The sequence below is a fragment of the Lynx rufus genome, unplaced genomic scaffold (assembly GCF_022079265.1).
Source record: "Lynx rufus isolate CCGP_SWC_20201006 ecotype Redwood Valley unplaced genomic scaffold, mLynRuf1.p SCAF_18, whole genome shotgun sequence".
In the NCBI taxonomy this organism is placed as follows: domain Eukaryota; kingdom Metazoa; phylum Chordata; class Mammalia; order Carnivora; family Felidae; genus Lynx; species Lynx rufus.
The window spans coordinates 2,920,966-2,941,337 of record NW_025814832.1 but is presented as its reverse complement, the minus strand read 5'-3'; the positions used below and the strand labels follow the sequence as shown (position 1 = coordinate 2,941,337).

At 42.0% G+C, this 20,372-nt stretch overlaps 1 protein-coding gene across 1 annotated transcript; it reads left to right on the top strand.

The window, feature by feature from the left end:
• Positions 1 to 65: 65 nt before the first annotated feature.
• GLOD4 (glyoxalase domain containing 4) lies at positions 66 to 19,668 on the top strand. Its single transcript, XM_047080667.1, has 9 exons — positions 66 to 188; positions 2,057 to 2,106; positions 2,910 to 3,030; positions 7,514 to 7,658; positions 10,060 to 10,196; positions 10,960 to 11,046; positions 11,322 to 11,435; positions 11,525 to 11,611; positions 19,394 to 19,668. The coding sequence occupies exons 1-9, from the start codon at positions 78 to 80 to the stop codon at positions 19,457 to 19,459; spliced, it is 918 nt and encodes a 305-aa protein (XP_046936623.1). The 5' UTR covers positions 66 to 77; the 3' UTR covers positions 19,460 to 19,668.
• Positions 19,669 to 20,372: the final 704 nt, after the last annotated feature.

The window sequence follows — 20,372 nt, the reverse complement described above, 5'->3', positions numbered from 1 at the left end:
ATGGAAGCGCGCCGGCGGCTGCCAGTGACGTCACCGACCCGTCTGCGCAGCTGCCGGCGGGCAGCACTGTACGCCTGATGGGAGTGGCGCCGGTGGGTATGGCTTCTCGTCGAGCTTTGCACTTCGTATTCAAAGTGGGAAACCGCTTCCAGACGACGCATTTCTTTCGCGATGTCCTTGGAATGAAGGTGCAGACAGGGCCCGGAGGGGCTGGCACACGATGGTGGGGACAAATGGGTGTCCGACCTTAGCCTTGGACTCTTTTTAGCCTTGTCGAGTTTTCAGCTTCGGGAAGTGTTGCATGTCACTGGTTGGGTTAGATGACTTTGAAAGGGGCCTTTATTAGTCCTCGACTGTGTGCCCACACACGTTTCTTTCCTAGTTCATTTGCAGGTATTGAGCCTCAGCCCTCCTGGGGCTTCCAGCCTGGGGGAAAGACAGTAAACAAAAAGTAATATAATACTTTTCCAGTAAATAACTCAGTCTCTTCCGGTTTGGAGCCTTAAGGTTTAGATTGCCTATTTAGGGCTTTGCTTCTCTCAGGGCTGCTTTGAATAGTCCCTTTTGTGTATTCAAAAGCGCCTGCCCTAAGTCAGAACCCATTCTTTCCAACACCCGGAAGCGCCCTCTCCAGCCCTGAGCAGCTGCCATCTACAGGGATCACCTGGGTGGCAAATGCTGGTGGAAGCTATTGGGGAGTGTAAGCAAGGGCTTTAGAGGTGCAAGAGTGCAATTTAATGCAGAGACAGTGCAGAAGTCGTGGAGTGCAAGGGCGTTACCTGAATTCATCAGTCATTTAAAATACATCCTCCGTGTTTCATGGTCGTGTGTTGAACTTTGGTGACAAAAATGAAAATGATCCTAGTATCTGTCTTCAACTAAAGCTCCTGGCCTAGGTTGGAGGTGGAGTTGAGAATTGGATTTGTACGTAGTACATTGTACATAGTACAGTAATGGAAATCAAAACTTGGTAAGTGATGGAAAACCACAAAACTCTCCCTTAACATGTTTCCTCATTGATTAAAGGTTGTTATGAAAATTAAATACTGTTATATGTGTAGTATTTGATACATCGTATGTGCTATATAAGTGTTTGCTGCTACTATTACAAAAATACGACAGAAGAGATTTAACTTTGGGCTGGGTCATCAGGAAATAATTCATGGAGACCTTGTGTTTGAGTTGATCTCTAAAGATAGCTAAGACTTCCACAAACCAAGATTAGAGGGAGGAGTATACTAGAAAAGTTGAAGAGCCAATGCAAAGATAAGTTATGTTTGGGAAACACTGCTAGTTTTCTGTGTCTTTAGCTTAGATTACTTAGATGAAGTTGAGATGGGATATCAGGACACTTCTGATAGTATCTTGAATACTAAGAAATTTGGATTTTATGGCACAGTAATTTGGGAGCTGTCTTACATTTTAGAAGAGGGTAATGATGTGATCAGAGCTGTGCATTAGGCACATAATTTTGTGGTGGTATTAAGGAAAAAGATCAATGAAGATGATTTTTAATAGTCTAGGAGAGAACTGATGGGAACTTGAACTTGAGCAGTAGCAGTGGGAATCAAAAAGGAGAGTAGAAACTAAGACATTGAGAGCCTACTGTCTGTGGGGTTCTGTGTCAGATGGTCTAATAAATTATTTTCACAACACATTGGGAGACTCAGACCCTAAGCAACATTCTCAGAGTTACACAACTATTGAGTGACATCCAGAATTCCAAATCAGAATTCTCTAATGCTGAAGGCCAAACTTTGGTTTTTGGGGGATTTCGTTGTTGTTGTTGTTGTTTTAACTACACAGCACTGCTTCCCAGTGTAAGTAGATTTCACAGCTTTGGTTGTCTCACCCTTGGTGTCAAACTGTTCTTCCTTACCTCTACTACTTCTAGTCTGGGCAAGATATAAAGCTCATTATCTTTGTCTTATAAGTAAAGCTTATATGTTATTATATATAAGTTATAAATGTTTGTGTTTTAACATTTTAAGTTGTGCTAAATATGCTGTATACAGTACTGGTAACACTTGACAATTTATTGTAATTTCCTTACTAGATTCTGCGGCATGAGGAATTTGAAGAGGGCTGCAAAGCTGCCTGTAATGGGTATGACACCTTGTTTCTAATGTTATTTATTTATGTTGTATTTATTTATATATTTTATTTTTTTTTATTTTTGAGAGAGACAGAGTGCAAGCAGGCGAGGGGCAGAGAGAGAGGGACACACAGAATCCAAAGCTGACTCCAGGCTCTGAGCTGTCAGCACAGAGCCCGATGCAGGGCTCGAACTCACGAACCGTGAGATCATGACTTGAGCTGAAGTCTGACACTTAACTGACTGAGCCACGCAGGTGCCCGACCCCTGTTTCTTAAAATCTCATTTAGGCTCTAAATACTCCTGGAGAAGAGAAGACAGTTTCTCAAAGTGAGTATAAGGCAGTGGGATAAATTCAGGAGACAATAAATTAAGGTGGCAACTTCAAGAACACACGTAAGTGTATGTTCTAATTGAAGCAACACTTTATCAAGGGTCTCTTAAGCTTAGTAGCCATAGCAAGCTGGAAAATCCCAAGCCTCACAAGAATTGCATGTTTGTTGATGGATATATATGAAAATAAAGATCAGGTTGAAGAAACATCTTTATAGGAGTCTGTCCTCTACTTTAAAGAAAGGTAAACAAATCTTTCCCTCGAATAAGTGCCAGACAGATGGTCTTTGGAGCCTCTGTGGTGGGACCCACACATACTGTCCATTGCTGCTTTTAGCACCAGCTGACAGGTCATCTCATCTTTATGGGTACTTAGAGGACCAGAGGTGACTGCCCACTGCTCTGTCCCAAGAAGTCCTTAGGGGAGGCCTGAGGCAGATTTTGTCTGTGTCACTGGGTTCACTTACTTTCATTTTTCTAGGCCTTATGATGGGAAATGGAGTAAGACAATGGTGGGATTTGGACCTGAGGATGATCATTTTGTCGCAGAACTGACTTACAATTATGGCATCGGACACTACAAGCTTGGCAATGACTTCATGGTAAATGTCATTTCATTCTAGTAGATTTTTGGCTGTGCCTTTTATTGAGATCCCTGATACGATGTTAGGTATGATGACTGCTGAATTGACGGCCTTTGGGTGCAGGTTAGTGATTAGTTTTATGGGGTTTTGTTTTGTTTTTTTTGAGAGTGAGCGTGCAAACAGGGGAGGGGCAGGGAGTGGGGAGAAAGAATCCCAAGAATCCCTAACAGCACAGAACCTGATGTGGGGCTTGATCCCACAAAAGGTGAGACCGTGACCTGAGCCAAACAAAATCAAGAGTTGGTTGAGCATCCAACTCTTGATTTCAGCTCAGGTCATGATCCCAGGGTTATGAATTCAAGCCCTGCACTGGGCTCTGTGCTGACAGCTCAGAGCCTGGAGCCTGCTTCAGATTCTGTGTCTCCCTCTCTTTACTCCTCCCCCATGTGTTCTCTCTCGCTCTCTCTTTCTCTCTCTCTCTCTCTCTCTCTCTCTCTCTCTTTCTCTCTCAAAAAATAAACATTAAAAAAAAAATTAAGCAGCACCTGGGTGGCTCAGTTGGTTGAGTGTCCGACTTTGGCTCAGGTCATGATCTCGCCATTTGTGACTTAGAGCCCTGTGTCGGGTTCTTTGCTGACAGCTTGGAGCCTGCAGCCTGCTTCGGATTCTGTGTCTCCCTGTCTGTCTCTGCCCCTCCCCTGCTCATGCTCTGTCTCTCTCTCGTTCAAAAATAAATAAACATTGAAGACAAAAAAACTAAAAAAAAAAAGTTACGACTTAGAAACAGCTTTGACAGAGACAAGACGACTCTGGGGGAATGACTGAACCTTGAGAGGTAGAAGGGCCAGCGTCATGGGTCTGGTCAGGTCCTGATCACCAACCAGAGAATTATCTCTCTTGCGAACTGTTAAGATTGGGCTGCACTATTAACAGCCAGTGCTAGTCAGAGAAAAACATGAGAAGCTTTAAGGAGAAAGAGAAGAAGGCATTGCATGCGCTACATTCTTTCATGCAAGAATTCAAGTTACTGTGCATCTAATAGTTATAGTATCTTCCTCTTACTGAGCAGTTACTCATGGTAGATATAATGTCTCTGGGCCCAAATACACAGCAAGATAAGAGGCACTAGTTTTTACTCTCTGCTAAGCAAACCTGCCTCATGCTAGATGTTTATTTTGGTCATTTGCTCTTGCTACTCCTGTTAACTCCTGTTAAAATAAGAGTGATATCAAGGTGGAATTTTTAGGAGGATCAAATTATCCATAAAAGTGGTTTGTAAATGAAAAGGACTGTTCAGATGTAACATACTAGTATCTTTGTTTTTCTCTTTCTCACTCTGTATGTCTCTCACTAATTTATTCATTTAATAGGTATTTACTGTGACTTACTGTATGCCATGTACCTGGTTAGGTCCTGGGGGTACAGTAGAATGAAGCATGTTCCCTGGCCTAAGGAGCTTCCTGTCTTGTGGGGAAACAAGAGACAAAAGAACGCAGTGTGATAAGTGCCAGGATTGGGATGAGGACAGGCAGATGTGGGAACACCTGGGAAGAACTCCCAGCTTCTTCCCAGAGAGGTGAGAGTGCAGGGAAATCTCTCCAGAAGTGACAGCCGAGCCGGTGAGTGGGGTCGGGGTGGGAGAGTGAGACTTGTGTCTCGGCATGCGCGCAGGCCTGGAGGTGAGAGGCAGCATGGCAGTCAGGGGACAGTGAGTAGCGCAGTTTGTGTCGAGTGAGGTGCGTGAAGACGAAGGGGCAGATGTGAGGCTGGAGAAGTAAGCTGGGACCCCATCACGTGAGGGTGTTCAGACTACATTCTAAAAATAGAGTGAAGCCATTTTTAAGCGGCGGGGATGACACAGTGTGGTGTGCAAGAATCCGCCTGGCTGCAGCACGGAGATCAGGTTGGAAGGGAGCCAAGCTGGAAGTGAGGCAACTGGCTCAAAGGGTGGTATGGGAAGCGACTGGCCGCTCCTTACCTAACCTGGTGGTTGTGGGAGATGGAGAGAAGTGGGTGGACTTGAGAGCTGTTTAGGAGGTAGAGTTAAGAGGATTCGGTGATTGAGTGTATGTGAAAATTTCTTTGTGTTTCTCCTTTTCTTCGCTCTCCAAATTTAAATCAGGGAGAGAAGAAAGAGCAAAACCATTTGGCACCATGAACATTGCACCGGCTCCAGTCACATGTTGACTGATGGAGCCGCAGGGGCCAGAGAGCATGTAGGTGGAGGAGAGCAGCTCGGCTGTTCCGCCCTCGGTCTTCCTGAGAGACTCCGGCAGGAAAGTATCCCTGAGGAAAGGGACCTTCGGTGCTCCTCAGTTTGTGGAACAAAAAGAAAAACAGGTTACATAGACCTCCCACTTCTGTAAAGAATCCCTGTACATGAAAAAGAGGAGGATGGGGAGCCTGGGTGGCTCAGTCGGTTGGGCGCCTGACTTCGGCTCAGGTCATGATCTCGCGGTTCATAGGTTTGGGCCTCGCGTCAGGCTCTGTGCCGAGAGCATGGGGCCTGGAGCCTGCTTCGGATTCTGTGTCTCCCTCTCTCTCTGCGCCTCCCCTGCTCACGGTCTATCTCTCTCTCTCTCAAAAATAAATAACCATTGCAAAATTAAAAAAAAAAAAAAAGGATCAACAACTTAATTTTTTGAAAAAAGGACAAAAACTGAATAGACAGCCACAGAAACTACATGAGAAATGTCTCTTAAACATTGAAAAAAAAATGTTCAACTGCCAAGCTGCCATTTGTCACCGATTGGCAAAACTCAAAAAGTGTGATAACGCACTGTGTTAGAAAGGGTGTTAAAAAAGCGCCACTCTCACACGTTACTAGTAAGGGTGTACATGGCTACAACCTCACTTTGTCACTATCAAAATAATTAATGCATCTATCCTTTGGCCTTGCAGTTTCACACTTAGGAACTTAGTTTACATGTATGTTAACAAATATGTTAAATGAACTATGCACTAAATTACACATTGTGGTGTTTATTCATGCCACAAATATGTATTGAGTGCCTTCTATGTGCCAGGCACAGTTCTAGGAACTTTGGATAACCAGTGAATGAAACAGACAAAAATTTATCCCTGGCAGGGGAATAAAGTCATAGCAGAATAAGAGGTGGTGGGGATTATGGGACAAGTGACTGGTTTTAGTTTTAATGAAGGTTTCAAGGGTAGGGATCAATGAGGAGGTGACATTAGAGGAAATTCTCTCAGGAGAGAAGAGTTAGGCATGTGGTATCCTGGGGAAGAGCAATCCAGATAGAGAACAACCTGTGCAGAAGCCCTCAAACAGCAGCTGGCACATTTGAGAAAATGCACGGAGGCCAGTGTGGCTGGAATAGACAGAGCAAGAGGAAAGTGAGAGGAGACGGGTCCGAAATGACCTGGGCTCAGATTGTTTTGGGCCTTTCAGGCCATTAGAAGCCATCCCTGAGTGACATGAGGAGCTATCAAGGGTTTTAAGCAGGGGAAAAACAACATAAGGTCGCTGTCTTGAGAGTAGGGTGTGTTTCAGAAATTTTACTCTGGCTGCAGAATGGAGGATGGATTGACAAGACTCAGGGAAAGAGAGGCTGGCTTTTTTTTTTTTTTTAAATGTTTATTTATTTTCAGAGAGCACGTGTGCGGGACAGAGAGAGGAAAGAGTGAGAATCCCAAGCAGGCTCCACGTTATCAGTGCAGAGCCTGACGCAGGTCTTGATCTCACGAACTGCGAGATCGTGACTTGAGCCGAAATCAAGAATCAGACACATAACTGACTGAGTCATCCAGGCGCCCCAAGAGAAGCTGTTATGATAATCCAAGTTAGAAGTGCAGCTGGTCTGGGGTGCCTGGGTGGCTCAGTTGGTTGAGCCTCTGACTTTGGCTCAGGTCATGATCTCACGGTTTGTGAGTTCGAGCCCCGCCTCGGGCTCTGTGCTGACAGCTCAGAGCCTGGAGCCTGCTTTGAATTCTGTGTCTCCCTCTCTTTCTGCCCCTCCCCCACTCACACTCTGTCTCTCTCTCACAAATAAATAAACATTTTTTTTTAACTAAAAAAAAAAGTGCAGCTGGTCTTATCAGAAGACAGTGTACATTTTTAGGTATTTTGATTAAATTTAAATGATACCTTGATAATTGGCTTAAATTACTTTGTTTAGAAAGCAAAAATAAAAAACATCTTAAATAGGTAGCTGGCCAACTAAAGTAAGATCAAGATTTCTCTGACTAGATCTTTAAAATTAGAAGAGATTATCTTTGTTAAATAAAAATTTTAAACAAAAAACAAAAATGAAAGATTATCTTTGGTGTTAAATGGATCAAACTTCTCTAGCCTTTGAATTTCTGTCCTACAATTCACAACATTTGGAATCTTTGGAGGAGAAATATGTCCTAGGCGAAAATTTTGAATGCCAATTAAATCTTCGGTGGCATCGTGTAAAGGCAGCGGGGTTTTGCCTCATTCTCTTGTTCTAGAAAAGATCCATGGTTATACAGTTGATGGTGCTGTTGTTTGTCACAGGGTATCACACTCGCTTCTAACCAGGCCGTCAGCAATGCCAGAAGGCTGGAGTGGCCACTCAGCGAAGTTACGGAAGGTGTTTTTGAAACTGAAGCCCCAGGAGGATATAAGTTCTATTTGCAGAATCGAAGTCCACCTCAGTCAGGTAATTATAGCGGGACTAGTAAAAGCCCTCTGTCTAACGACATCTTTGATGAAAGGAGAGAGGAGCCAGATTTCTTTCTCCCGTGAAGTCTTTCTGTGTTGCCATGACATGTCTTTCCCAAGCCAGCGTTTTGTTCTTTGAGAAATCATATTTTCATATTAGAACTTCAGTGCATAATTCTAGGGAATCTAAACTGGTTTGGGCTCTATTCTACTGGTAATACCTACTAGGATATTTTCAGCTGTATCAAAATCGATCTCAGACTAGCTGGCACATGAAGAAAACGTTCTAGCTCACGGAGCGGGTATCCTATAGGTAGGAACAGCTCAGTGTTAGTGGACTCAGCATCTCAGCAATGGCATCAAGAATCCAACTCTTCTCTCCATTGTCTTGCCCATGGGGGTCCACCTGTCCTAGAGCCGCTTCCCTCGCGGGGAGAGAGAGAGTGCACACATGCACAGGGGAGAGGCAGAGAGATGGGCCGAGGCGGTGAAAACTGAAGACAAATGTACTGAATTTACCATACTCAGAACAGCTCTTCAGGGGTCACTTTACAATATAAAAATTTCCAATGATGTTAAATGTTTTAATAGAACTTTTATTCTTTTTGGAAAAAATAGATTTTTTTTCCTACACAGATAAGCAAAGAAAAAGACGAAAACAGTACCCACATAGGCAGAGATAATCACTGTTAACATTTTAGAGTGTATCTTTCCAATCATTTATCAAAAGGAATGTATATCTATGTTTGTATGTGTGTGTGTACATATATATACATATGTATGTATATACGTATATACATGTACATATATGTATATGTATGTATGTATATGTACATATATGTATATGTATGTATATATATGTATGTACATGTATGTATGTGTGTATGTATACGTATGTATGTATGTATATCTTATGTTCCATTATAGCGATTCCTATGTATTACATCCAGGAATCAAACAGTGCCTATTGTTGGATGTTTATGTTGTCCATAGTGTTTCATTGTTACAAGCAACAGTGTAAAGAATGTCTTTGTGCAGAAAGCCCTTCATACATCTACAATTACTTCTTTAATTGGTGATAATAGGATAGCTCTTTCAAAAGCAGTTTACATTTTTTTAGGCTTTGGGTACATTCTGTCAAATTGCTGCCCAGAAATGAACTAATTTATAATTTACACTCTGCCAGTACTATATGATTATGATTCTTCCCCCTGCCCTATCACAGTTAACACTGAACTTTTAAAATTATCTGCCAGTGAGATGGCAAAATGTTTTGTTTTAATTCCAAATTCTTTGATTATTTGTGAGGTTGAATGTTTTTTCATGTGTTCATTGACCATTCCAAGTCCTTCTTTTGTGGGTTACCGCTTTGTGCTTTTTACCTATTTTTTTAGGATGTTCGTCTTTTTCCTACTAATGTTTAAAGGTGATTTAAATATTAAGGACTGGGGCGCCTGAGTGGCTCAGTCAGTCGAGCCTCTGAGTCTTGATTTCAGCTCAGGTCATGATCTGACAGTTCATGGGTTTGAGCCCTGAGTCAGGCTCTGTGCTGACAGTGTGGAACCTGCTTGGGATCCTCTCTTCCTCTCTTTCTGCCCCTTCCTTGCTCGTTCTCTCTCTCTCTCCCCTCCTCTTTCTCTCAAGAATAAATAAATAAACTAAAAGAGGAAAAAAGTATTCAGGACTTTTTGTCATATATGTTGCAAAAATGTTTCTCACTTTGTCATTTACTCTTTGATTATCATTTTTTTTTCTTTTCTTGGAGGGGGGGTGGTTGTTGTCTAGGAATTTTCCATTTCATGTGATTAACCTAATACATTTTTTCTTTCCTGGTTTTTCTACCTTTGGGGTTCAGGTTTAAAAAAAAATCTTTCTACACCCCAAAATTGTAGCAATAATAATTGTAATAATAATTGTTTTTAGTATTTTCATGATTTCATTTTTTTTTTTTAACATTTATTCATTTTTGAGAGACAGCACAAGCAGGGAAGGGGCAGAGAGAGAGGGAGACACAGAATCCGAAGCAGGCTTCAGGCTCTGAGCTGTCAGCACAGAGCCCAACGGGGCTCGAACTCACAAACCGTGAGATCATGACCTGAGCCAAAGGCGGATGCTTAACCCACTGAGCCACCCAGGCACCCCATGATTTAATTCTTTAAACTAAATCCTTTAATCCATTAGGAATGTATTTTGCCATTTCGTTTAAAGGTGTAATTTTTCTAACCAAATGACAAGCCGGCTTTCTTCATGCCATTTTTTGAATAATGTGCACTTTCATACTGACTTATCATCCCTTTCTTATCGTAAACTGAACTCATATATACACGAGCCTGATTTAGTCTTCCTGTTCTATTCCACTGTGCTGACCTATCCATTCCTACTGTTTTATTACTCTCCAGATCCTATATTAAAAGTAACTCTAGCAGTGTCTGATCTTCAGAAATCCTTGAACTACTGGTCTAATCTACTGGGAATGAAAATTTATGAAAAAGATGAAGAGAAGCAAAGGGCTTTGCTGGGCTATGCTGATAACCAGGTGAGTGATCTTGGAGAGAAGTAATCTGTTACTTTGAGTTTGGCTTACAAATGAGGATCACATGAAGGTTATTCTCAGAGTTTTTTCACAGTGACTCAATATTTACATAGGTAAGCAGAAAAAAGAAAATAAAAATTGCTGATAACCATCACCCATATATTACCTTTGTTTATTTTTAGGGCTATAACCTTTCAGAAGTGGAATTGCGGAGTCAGAAGTGATCATTGATTTTCATCTTTTTTTTTTCCCTTAAATAACCTAGCATTTGAACATGATTTAGTCCGTGCACTCTGACTCAGCAGGTCTACTCCCAGGAATTTATTTTACGGACGTACTCACCATACACGTGCACAAAGAAATGTGTACAAAGTTATCTGTTGCAGCACTGTTTGTAATAGCAAAGGATAAGAAATAACCTCAGTGTTCTGTGCATTAGAGGAGTAGTTCAATAATTTATGGTTCATCCATAGAATGGATTACTGTGCAGCTGTCAGAAAGAATGGGGTGAATCCTTACATGCTGACATAGTAACATTGGGTAGAAACAAGGGACAGAATAATGTGTAAATTATGCCACCGTTTGTGTGAAAAAAAAAGAAGATCTGTGCATGCCATGTGTCTTCCAGGAAACTGTTGACTAGTTGCCACTGGGGAGAGTAGAAGGGAGCGTTAGTTTTAACTTTATTCCTTTAGTACTGTTTGAATTTTTTTTAACCATACATATAACGTGTTCCAAAAAATAAACCTTTCTTATTTCTTTTCAGTGTAAGCTCGAACTACAGGGTATCAAAGGTACAGTTGATCATGCAGCAGCTTTTGGAAGAATTGCCTTTTCTTGCCCCCAAAAAGAGGTAATGTTTGGTCCTAGACCTTTGGTTTAAGCTCTGTGACTAGCTGGTTGAACCTGCTAAGAATGTCGCCCCCCCCCCCCCTTCTTTTGGTTCATTCTGATTGTGGCTTTGGTATCAAGTTCAACAGTTGTCTCAAGAGCAGCTGAGATAATAAAATCAAACACATGGTGCCCGAGTTCTCTCTGGTTGATCTCATCCTCCCCCAGGGCTGCTGAGGACCACGGCGTGAGTGGTACATGACCCCTTGCTCACTTTGCCTCTTTGTCTTCCTCAAGTTATCAGACTTAGAAGACTTAATGAAAAGGGAGAACCAGAAGATTCTGACTCCCCTGGTGAGTCTGGATACCCCAGGGAAAGCAACAGTGCAAGTGGTCATTCTGGCTGACCCTGTAAGTATTACTCAGGGAAGGGATGGGCTGCCCCAGGGGTTTCTGCAAGGTGTCTTTCCGCCAAATTTCTTTTCTCTTTATTGCGGTAGGATGGACATGAAATTTGCTTTGTGGGGGATGAAGCATTTCGAGAACTTTCTGAGATGGATCCAGAAGGAAGCAAATTGTTGGATGATGTGAGTCTCATATCTGACTTTATATTCCCACAGGCCCACCGGGGATGGTCTTAAGTGTGTGGGGGAAGGGCCAAAGCAACAGGCTCCACAGCTATGTCTTTTGCTGTTGGGGTGACTTTTGAGCCAGGACTATGTGTTTTCATTGCCACCCATATGACTCTTGTTTTGTTTGAAGATTTTATTTTTAAGTAATCTCTACACCCAACATGGGGCTCAAACCCACAACCTTTGAAATCAAGAGTCTCACGCTCTACCGATTGAGCCAGCCAGGCACCCCTAAAATATTTTATGTTTTTATTTAAAAAAAATTTTTTTTTAACATTTTTATTTATTTTTGAGACAGAGAGAGACAGAGCATGAACGGGGGAGGGGCAGAGAGAGAGGGAGACACAGAATCGGAAGCAGGCTCCAGGCTCTGAGCCATCAGCCCAGAGCCCGACGCGGGGCTTGAACTCACGGACTGTGAGATCGTGACCTGAGCCGAAGTCGGACGCTTAACCGACTGAGCCACCCAGGCGCCCCAAAATATTTTATGTTTTTAAAGTAATCTACACCCAACGTAGGGCTTGAACCCACAGCCCCAAGATCAAGAGTCGCACGCTCTACCAACTGAGCCAGCCAGCAACCCCCCCCCCGCCCCCCTCGTGACCCTTAACCGGGTGCAGCATTTGTCCCTTTGCATGTGCTCAGGCTGCCTCGGCAACCACTGCTGCTCTGCTGTATGCATCATGACTCCGCTTGCTAAGGGAAATGCCCGGATGCACCCCCTCACTTCTTAGCTCTTTTGGTCCCCTCATCTCCAATCTACACTGCCACTCCTGTCCTTTCCAGTGAATGGTTCTCCTCCACACACAAACAAGCTTTCAAGTCTCCCATCTTTTAAAAATCTTTTACCCCCAAACCCCTTCTCCATATTTCTTTTTTTTTTTTTTTAAGTTTTTTTTTTTTTAACGTTTATTTATTTTTGGGACAGAGAGAGACAGAGCATGAACGGGGGATCTCTGTATTTCTTTTAAAAAAATCTGCCCACATACCGTTTCTACTTCTTACCCCTTTCACACTTCAGCCTGTTGTGCGCTGGCTCCTGTGACTCTGTGAAACGCTCATGTAGATGTCACCCATGACCTCCGTCTTGCTTAGTCCCACAGCTACTTTTCTGTCTTCCTCAAACTCAGTCTTCAGCAGCATCCAAAGCAGTTGTTGTACTCCAGCTCCTGGCACACACCGGGTGTGTAATGGGAACTCTGCGAGTGCTCTGTTGATGATTAAAGGAATGAATCAATCTGTCCTGGTTCTGTCACTTAATATCTGTGTGACTGACCTTAAGTGATTTGCTTAAATTCTCTGAACTTCAGTGTTGTTTTCCTTTAAGAAATCTCTGTGTCCAATGTGGGGCTCGAACCCACAACCCCCAAGATCAAGAGTTGCATGCTCAGGCGCCCCTAAACTTCAGTTTTCTTACCTAAAAATTTGAGAAAATCGTATTAGCCACCTCCTAGGATTGTCGTGTGGCTTCTAGAACGTGGCAAACTGCTGACATAATAACAGACATTCAGTTAATGTTAGCGAAAGCAAGAGACAGAAAATGTAGCATTTATAAATTTTATCATGAAGGAAAGGAGAATGTCAGGCAGCCTCTCAGGTGGCACATTCGTTAGACTCTTTTCCTTCTTACTTTTTCATATCACTGACCAACTTCGTCCTCTTTCGAGCTCACTTCTGCTTTCGTCTTACAGATCCTGCCATCTTCATATTTGACAGCTTTGCAGACACAGGCATGGCTTTCTGTCTCATTCCAAAATGATTTACGTGTGGTCCCACTTTGGCTCTTTTATTCTCATGTACCATTCTTCTTCTCTGAGTCCTCTGGTTACCTCTGCGCTGAGCTGCAACCATCATTCTCTGACCCTCTTTTTTTTTTTTTAATTTATTTATTTTGAGAGGCAGCGAGAGCAGGGGAGGGGCAGAGAGAGGATAGAGAGTCCTAATCAGGCCCCCGCACTGTCAGCGCAGAGCCCAATATGGGGCTGAACCCATGAACCATGAGATCATGACCTGAGCTGAAAACAAGAGTTGAACACTTAACTGACTGAGCCACCCAGGTACCCCCATTCTCTGACTTCTAATTTCTAGTCCCGACTCCTCCCTGAGCTCCAAACAAGTATTTTTTGTTGTTGTTACTGAGGTAAAATATACATGAGATTTTTTTTTTTTTTTTTTTTTTTTAAGAGAGCTTGAGCAGGATAGAGGGGCAGAGGGAGAGAGGGAATCTGGGCTACCCAGGAGCCCCTGCCTAGAATTTAAATAAACAGAAATTTAGTGTTCAATTTTATAAGTTTTGACAGCTAACTCTTCTCATACAACTGCTGCTCAAAATATAGAGCACTTTCATCATTGTAGAAAGTTCTCTCGTGCCCATTTCCAGCTAGTTCCCACCAACTACTACAGTAGCCAACTACTGTACTGATTTCTGTCACATTATTTGTGTTTGTCCTTGGACTTAAAGATGGAATCATTCAGTAGATATTCTTTTGTGCCTGGATTCTGTCACCCAACATAACATTTTTGAGATTCCTCCATGTAATTGTACATATCAGAGTTCTTTTTTCTTTACGTTTATTTATTTCTTAGAGAAAGAACATGAATGGGGAGGGGCAGAAAGAGAGAGAGAGAGAGAGAGAGAGAGAGAGAGAGAGAATCCAAAGCAGCCCAATTCGGGGCTCAAACTCACAAACTGTGATGAGATCATGACGTGAGCCAAAGTCGGATGCTTAACTGACTGAGCCACCCAGGCGCCCATGTTCTTTTTTTTTTTTTTTTTTCAACGTTTATTTATTTTTGGGACAGAGAGAGACAGAGCATGAACAGGGAGGGGCAGAGAGAGAGGGAGACACAGAATCGGAAACAGGCTCCAGGCTCTGAGCCATCAGCCCAGAGCCCGACGCGGGGCTCGAACTCCTGGACCGCGAGATCGTGACCTGGCTGAAGTCGGATGCTTAACCGACTGCGCCACCCAGGCGCCCCATTTTTTTTTAATTGCTGAACGGTATTCAATTTTATGAATATGATGATTTGCTTACCCATTCTTCCAATGGTGGATATTTGAGTTATTTCCAGAGTTTTATCTATTTATAAGGAAGACTACTATGAACGTTCTTTTTTTTTTTTTTAAGTTTCTTTATTTTGAGAGAGAGACAGAGAGCACGAGTAGGGGAGGGGCAGAGAGAGGGGGAGAGAGGAGGAGAATCCCAAGCTGGCTCCTTGACATTAGCACAGAGGCTAACACGGTGCTTGATCCCACAAACTGTGAAATCATGACCTGAGCTGAAATCAAGAGCCAGATACTCGACCAGCTGAGCCATCCAGGCGCCCCTACTGTGAACACTCTTGTGTGAATCTTATAGACATGAATCATTTTTCTTGGGTAAATACCTAAGAGAGGAACTGTTCTTACTTTGTAAGAAACTGCCACCACTGTACAAAGCAGTTGAACCATTTTACGCTCCTACCAGCCATGTACGTATCTGAGAGTTCCGACTTTTCCACATCCTCATCAGCATTTGTGCTCTTCTGGGTTTTTGTTTTGGCTCTCCTAGAACATGTACAGAGGTTTCTCAGTGTGGCTTAATGTGCATTTCCCTGATAACTGTTGATGTTGAACACCTTTGCATTTGCTTATTGCCTATTTGCATATCTTCCTTCGTGAATTTTATGTTCAAATCTTTCATCCATTTCTTTCCTTAGTAGATTTTATTTTTAATACTTGATGATTAAAAATTCCAGAAACACATAGGAGAATACAGCAAATCCCTATGTGATTGTCACCATTCAACTCTGCCATAATCTTTCATCATTCCCTCCATCCCACTTTTTTTTTTCCCCTGGGGAATTTTAAGGCAAATCTTAGATGCTGTATTTCAGTCCTAAATACTTAAGTATTTTATACATTTTAAGATGACTTAAAAGAAGTAAAAATTAAAAAAAATAAAAATCAAGAAATTTTCTTATATACCATATTGATATTACACCCAAAAAAATCAATGCTATATCCTTAATGTCAGTGAAGACCCAGTTTTTGTTAAAATTTCCCTGAGCATCCAATGCAGGGCTCCATCCCACAACCCTGGGATCATGACTGAGCCAAAATCAAGAGTCAGATGCTCAACCGACTGAGCCACCCAAGCACCCCTCCCTATGTATTTTTTAATTATATTTAATATAATTGGACTATATCAATACAGAACAATGTATATGATCCACTGAGTTTCATGACAAACAGATTAGAAGACACACCTCTGATCTCTTTTACATCTTAGCTATTCTAATCTTAGCTATTCCATACTGTGTGTCTGCTCACATGACTTTATTCTCCTGGAATGGCCCTTCTGTCATTTGAGTTTTTGCTTATTTTTCAAGGCCTGCTCAAATCTGTTTTTTTAAAAAAATCTCATTGATTTATTGGAGTTCTGGAAGCAAGTCATTTGTTAAATCTCTACAAATGCAAGTACTATTCCCAGTCTATGGCTTGCTGATTTATTTTAACACAGTCTTATAAGAACAGAAAAAATTTTAGTCTCCAAGTATTTGTTATCTTTCCACATTTTTTCTTGTGGTTGATTGCGAGTTTCATAGTGTTGTGGTCTGAAAATATGCACGGTATGATCTCAATCTTTTTGTACTTGTTGAGGGCTGATTTGTGTCCCAGTATGTGATCTTTTCTGGCAAATGTTCCATGTGCACTTGAGAAGAATGTGTATTCCACTGCTTTAGGATGAAATGTTCTAAATGTATCCATTAAGTCCATCCGGTTCAGTGTGTCATTCAAAGCCATTGTTTCCTTGTTGATTTTCTGTTTAGATGATCTGTCCATTGCTGTAAGTGGGGAAGAGCAGAAAAAATTTTAAGTCCAGTTTTATCAGCTTTTTTTTATGTTTAGTGCTGTCTCTGTCCAGACTAGTGTTAACAGCCAGCAAAACCTCTTCACCCAGATATCCATGGGCATTTCAAAAAGTAGAACAATTTAGGGGCACCTGGCTGACTGACTTGGAAGAGCATGCAACTCTTGACCTCAGAGTTGTGAGTTCGAGCCCCACATTGGGTGTAGAGATTACTAAAAAATAAATAAAACTTTTTTTTTTTTCTTTTTTTTTTTTTAAGCAGAGCAATTTAGGGGCTCCTGGGTGGCTCAGTTGGTTAAGTGTCTGACTTCAGCTTAGGTCATGATCTCACAGTTCATGAGTTCAAGCCCCGTATCAGGCTCTGTGCTGACCTCTCAGCCCTTGGAGCCTGCTTTGGATTCTGTGTCTCCCTGTCTCTTTGCCACTGCCCTGCTCATGCTCTGTCTCTCTCTCTCAAAAAATAAACATGAAAAAATGTTTAAAAAAAGGTGGAGCAATTTAACATTTTTATCTATTAGAAGGAAGACTGTTATGAACATCCTTGTATAAGTCTGGTAGACATGTTTCATTTCTCTTGGGTAAATACCTAGCAGTGGAACTGCTTTTACTTTCACATTTAATAGGCTTTTTATCTTAGAATTGTTTTGGAATTAAAAAGCAATTTTTGAACATTGTTTCTCCTCACCCCTAAGTTCTGTTAGCTATTTAGTCACCAAGAGGTGTGAGTTCCACTCTGAAATCTCTTGTCTATCCACTTCCCTTTGGAAAGGGCCCTCATTATCACCTATAATAGTGCAAAAGCCTCCTCTCACCTTCCAGCCATCCCTGCTGCCAACACCAGCTTTCTAACACATAAATCCAGTAATTTCAAAAACCATTTAGTCTTCTCATAGCTCCTGCTGCCTCCAGGATACATTCCAAACTCTGACAGCATGGAGCGTGTCTGGCCCTTCCCTGCTATCTGATCCGTGCTGCCCCTCTCCCACCCTTCCTCCTGTTCTAGTCCCACTGAGCCGTGTATATTCACCAAGATGTATCTTCTTGCCTCCACCCGAAGGTTTGTCTCCTTCCTTCTTAGTCAGCTCATCCTTTGGAACTCAGAAGCTTTCTTGGATCCTCCACACCAGCGTTTGTTGTTTCCCTCATTTTTTATGGCTCCTAAGTGACAGAAACTTCTGCACCTTTGTCGGTTTTCTCTTATTTTGCATACCTTGATTTTGAAAAACCTTTTTATGTTCATCAAAAGAAAGTCACATAATGCTAAGATTTTATATAAGTCAGTGCGACGGTGTCTAGTCCCATCTCTGAATCCCACCGCCCAAGACAGCCACTTTCACCTTCACGGTTTCTAAATAAAAAGTACATATACTTCTGTTTCTTCATTTTCAGTGGCAGACACCATCTTTGCACTTCCTGCTGAGGTATATGAGTCTTTTTATACCATTTCTCCAACCACTTAGTTGTTTTCTTTTGGTCTGATATCACCTTGTTCATGCTTCTCTTACAGCAAATGCCCTACGAGACACACACATGCGTGCTCCCTCATGCAAAATAGTTGTCTCCATCTGAGTCCTCAGCTATTCTGTGTGCTCCTCAAAGCCTCAGACTAGGTCTCTGCCACCACACCCGAACCTAGCATAATACCTGGCTCATAATGAAAACTGACATTTTTAAAGGTATTTCTGGGGGCGCCTGGGTGGCTTAGTTGGTTAAATGTCTGACTTCGGCTCAGGTCATGATCTCGCGGTTTGTGGGTTCGAGCCCCGCATCGGGCTCTGTGCTGACAGCTCAGAGCCTGGAGCCTGCTTCAGATTCGGTGTCTCCCTCTCTCTGCCCCTCCCATGCTCATGTTCTGTCTCTCTCTGTCTTTCAATAGTAAATAAAGGTTAAAAAATTTTTTTAAAAAATAAAAATAAAAAAAATAAAGGTATTTCTGTACTTGATTTTTGACTGAATAAATTAATGTATATCCTTACCAAATACCCTTTTAGCATATGCATGTTTTTATTACAGGAAGTTGGGGTTTTTTTTAATGTTTTTATCTTTTTTGAGAGAGAGAGAGAGACAGAGAGCGAGCAGGGGAGAGGCAGAGAGAGAGAGAGAGAGGGAGACACAGAATTCGAAGCAGGCTCCAGGCTCTGAGCTGTCAGCACAGAGCCCAATGTGGGGCTCAAACTCACGAACTGTGAGACGATGACCTGAGCCGAAGTTGGACGCTTAACAGATTGAGCACCCAGGTGCCCCTGGACAGGAAGTTTTAAAAGACTTGGGTTCTAAGCCTAGATCGCTCTATAAGCCCTTCTCCATGGTCTCAGCCTCATGGAATAATAAAATAAAAGCACTCTAGTGGAACCAAAACATATTCACAAGGCTTCCTTTTTAATTAAGAGGCCCCAAACTAACCAAACAGTACCAACATCAGTAGAATGGTATCAGAGGAGTCATTGTAAAAGCAAATCATTCCAGGCTTAATGGCTAAAACATGAAAATAGCTTTTCATATCTGGTCTCGTAACACTGAGTCTCATTAGCACTGAAAGTTCTTGAGAGCCTACCCAGACGCAAAGAGTGACAAGCCTTCTGTTCTACCAAGGACCCCGCAGACTAGTGTGCTTGCTCCTTGCTCTCTGATCAGTCAGCTGTCCAGCCACACCCCCTGGCTGCACGCTTTACCCTTCGCTCTGCCATGTGAGAATCTGCAAACAGTTGCTCGAAACTCATCAGCATCCAGTGAAATTAAACATAATACTCTATACCGAATGAATGCATTCAGTATATTATAATTGTTAATGACTGTGGACAATGCACTTGCAGTGAGAGGTACCAAGTGGACTGTATGTTTTGTTTTATAGACTTAAATATATATTCCAATTCTCTTTCTATAGGCAATGGCGGCAGATAAAAGTGATGAGTGGTTTGCTAAACAAAATAAACCAAAGGCTTCGGGTTAACAGAAGACATCTCATGGAACAAGCATTTGTGATTCCTGTCTAGCACCTGCAAGGCCTGATGTGTCTGTCCATGCCTGATAAACGCTCTCACAACTTGGTTGTTTCCTGTACAGGCAAGGAGGCTGGGGTGGTGAAGATCTGTGTGTTTTAATCTTTGAAAGCTCCAAGACACATTTAGAAATAAAATCTTACTGTTGTCAGTCCCATTAGAGGAGAACTCTTGCTGTAAGCTGCGCTGTCACTGGAATGGCACATTCTATGTGTAACTCTAGTGGATTAGAATTATTTTCAGCCTGGGCAACTATGTGGGACATGACCTTTGGTTGGAGATGGAGGGAATTTTGATAAGCTATGGCAGGAATACTTCCAATACCATGATAGTATGCTCTTCTAATGCCTTCCTCTGGCAGGCCTTGACAGTGAAACATTTTAAAGACATTTTTTTCATTGAATCAAAAGATTTGACTAACACCCACACATTCCTTGCGTTAAAATTTTGAGTATCCAGAGAAAACAGATGGAAGGATCTAATGCGTTGTGCTGCTACATGCCTGGCTTCAGGCCACTTTCTTTATATAATTTTTCTAAATCCTCACAAGAATTTCAATTTCTTAAATATGGATTAGATTTCTTAACTATGGATTAGATTATTTCTTCAGCCTGAAAAATTTTATTTTAACATTTTCTTATAGTTTTCTGTTTGGTTCTGCAGAACAAATTTTAATGACTGGAAACAGAATTATATTGGCCATATTTATTCTTAAATGGTTTTTGAAAGTATACTCCTGAAATCAAGTTTTTATACCAGCCATAAGATTCATTATTTGAAATGGTTGTGGCCAGGTTCTAATTATAGAGAAGAAACTGAGGAGATTGAAAAGGGCTGGCTCAGAGGTTCCCAGTTCCAGAATAA

Bases quoted from the DNA above. Each gene is read 5' to 3' on its own strand.
- GLOD4 (XM_047080667.1), top strand. From the start codon at position 78: ATGGGAGTGGCGCCGGTGGGTATGGCTTCTCGTCGAGCTTTGCACTTC. The intron at 189-2,056 runs GTGCAGACAGGG...TTTCCTTACTAG, and splicing joins GCGATGTCCTTGGAATGAAG to ATTCTGCGGCATGAGGAATT. The intron at 7,659-10,059 runs GTAATTATAGCG...ATTACTCTCCAG, and splicing joins TCGAAGTCCACCTCAGTCAG to ATCCTATATTAAAAGTAACT.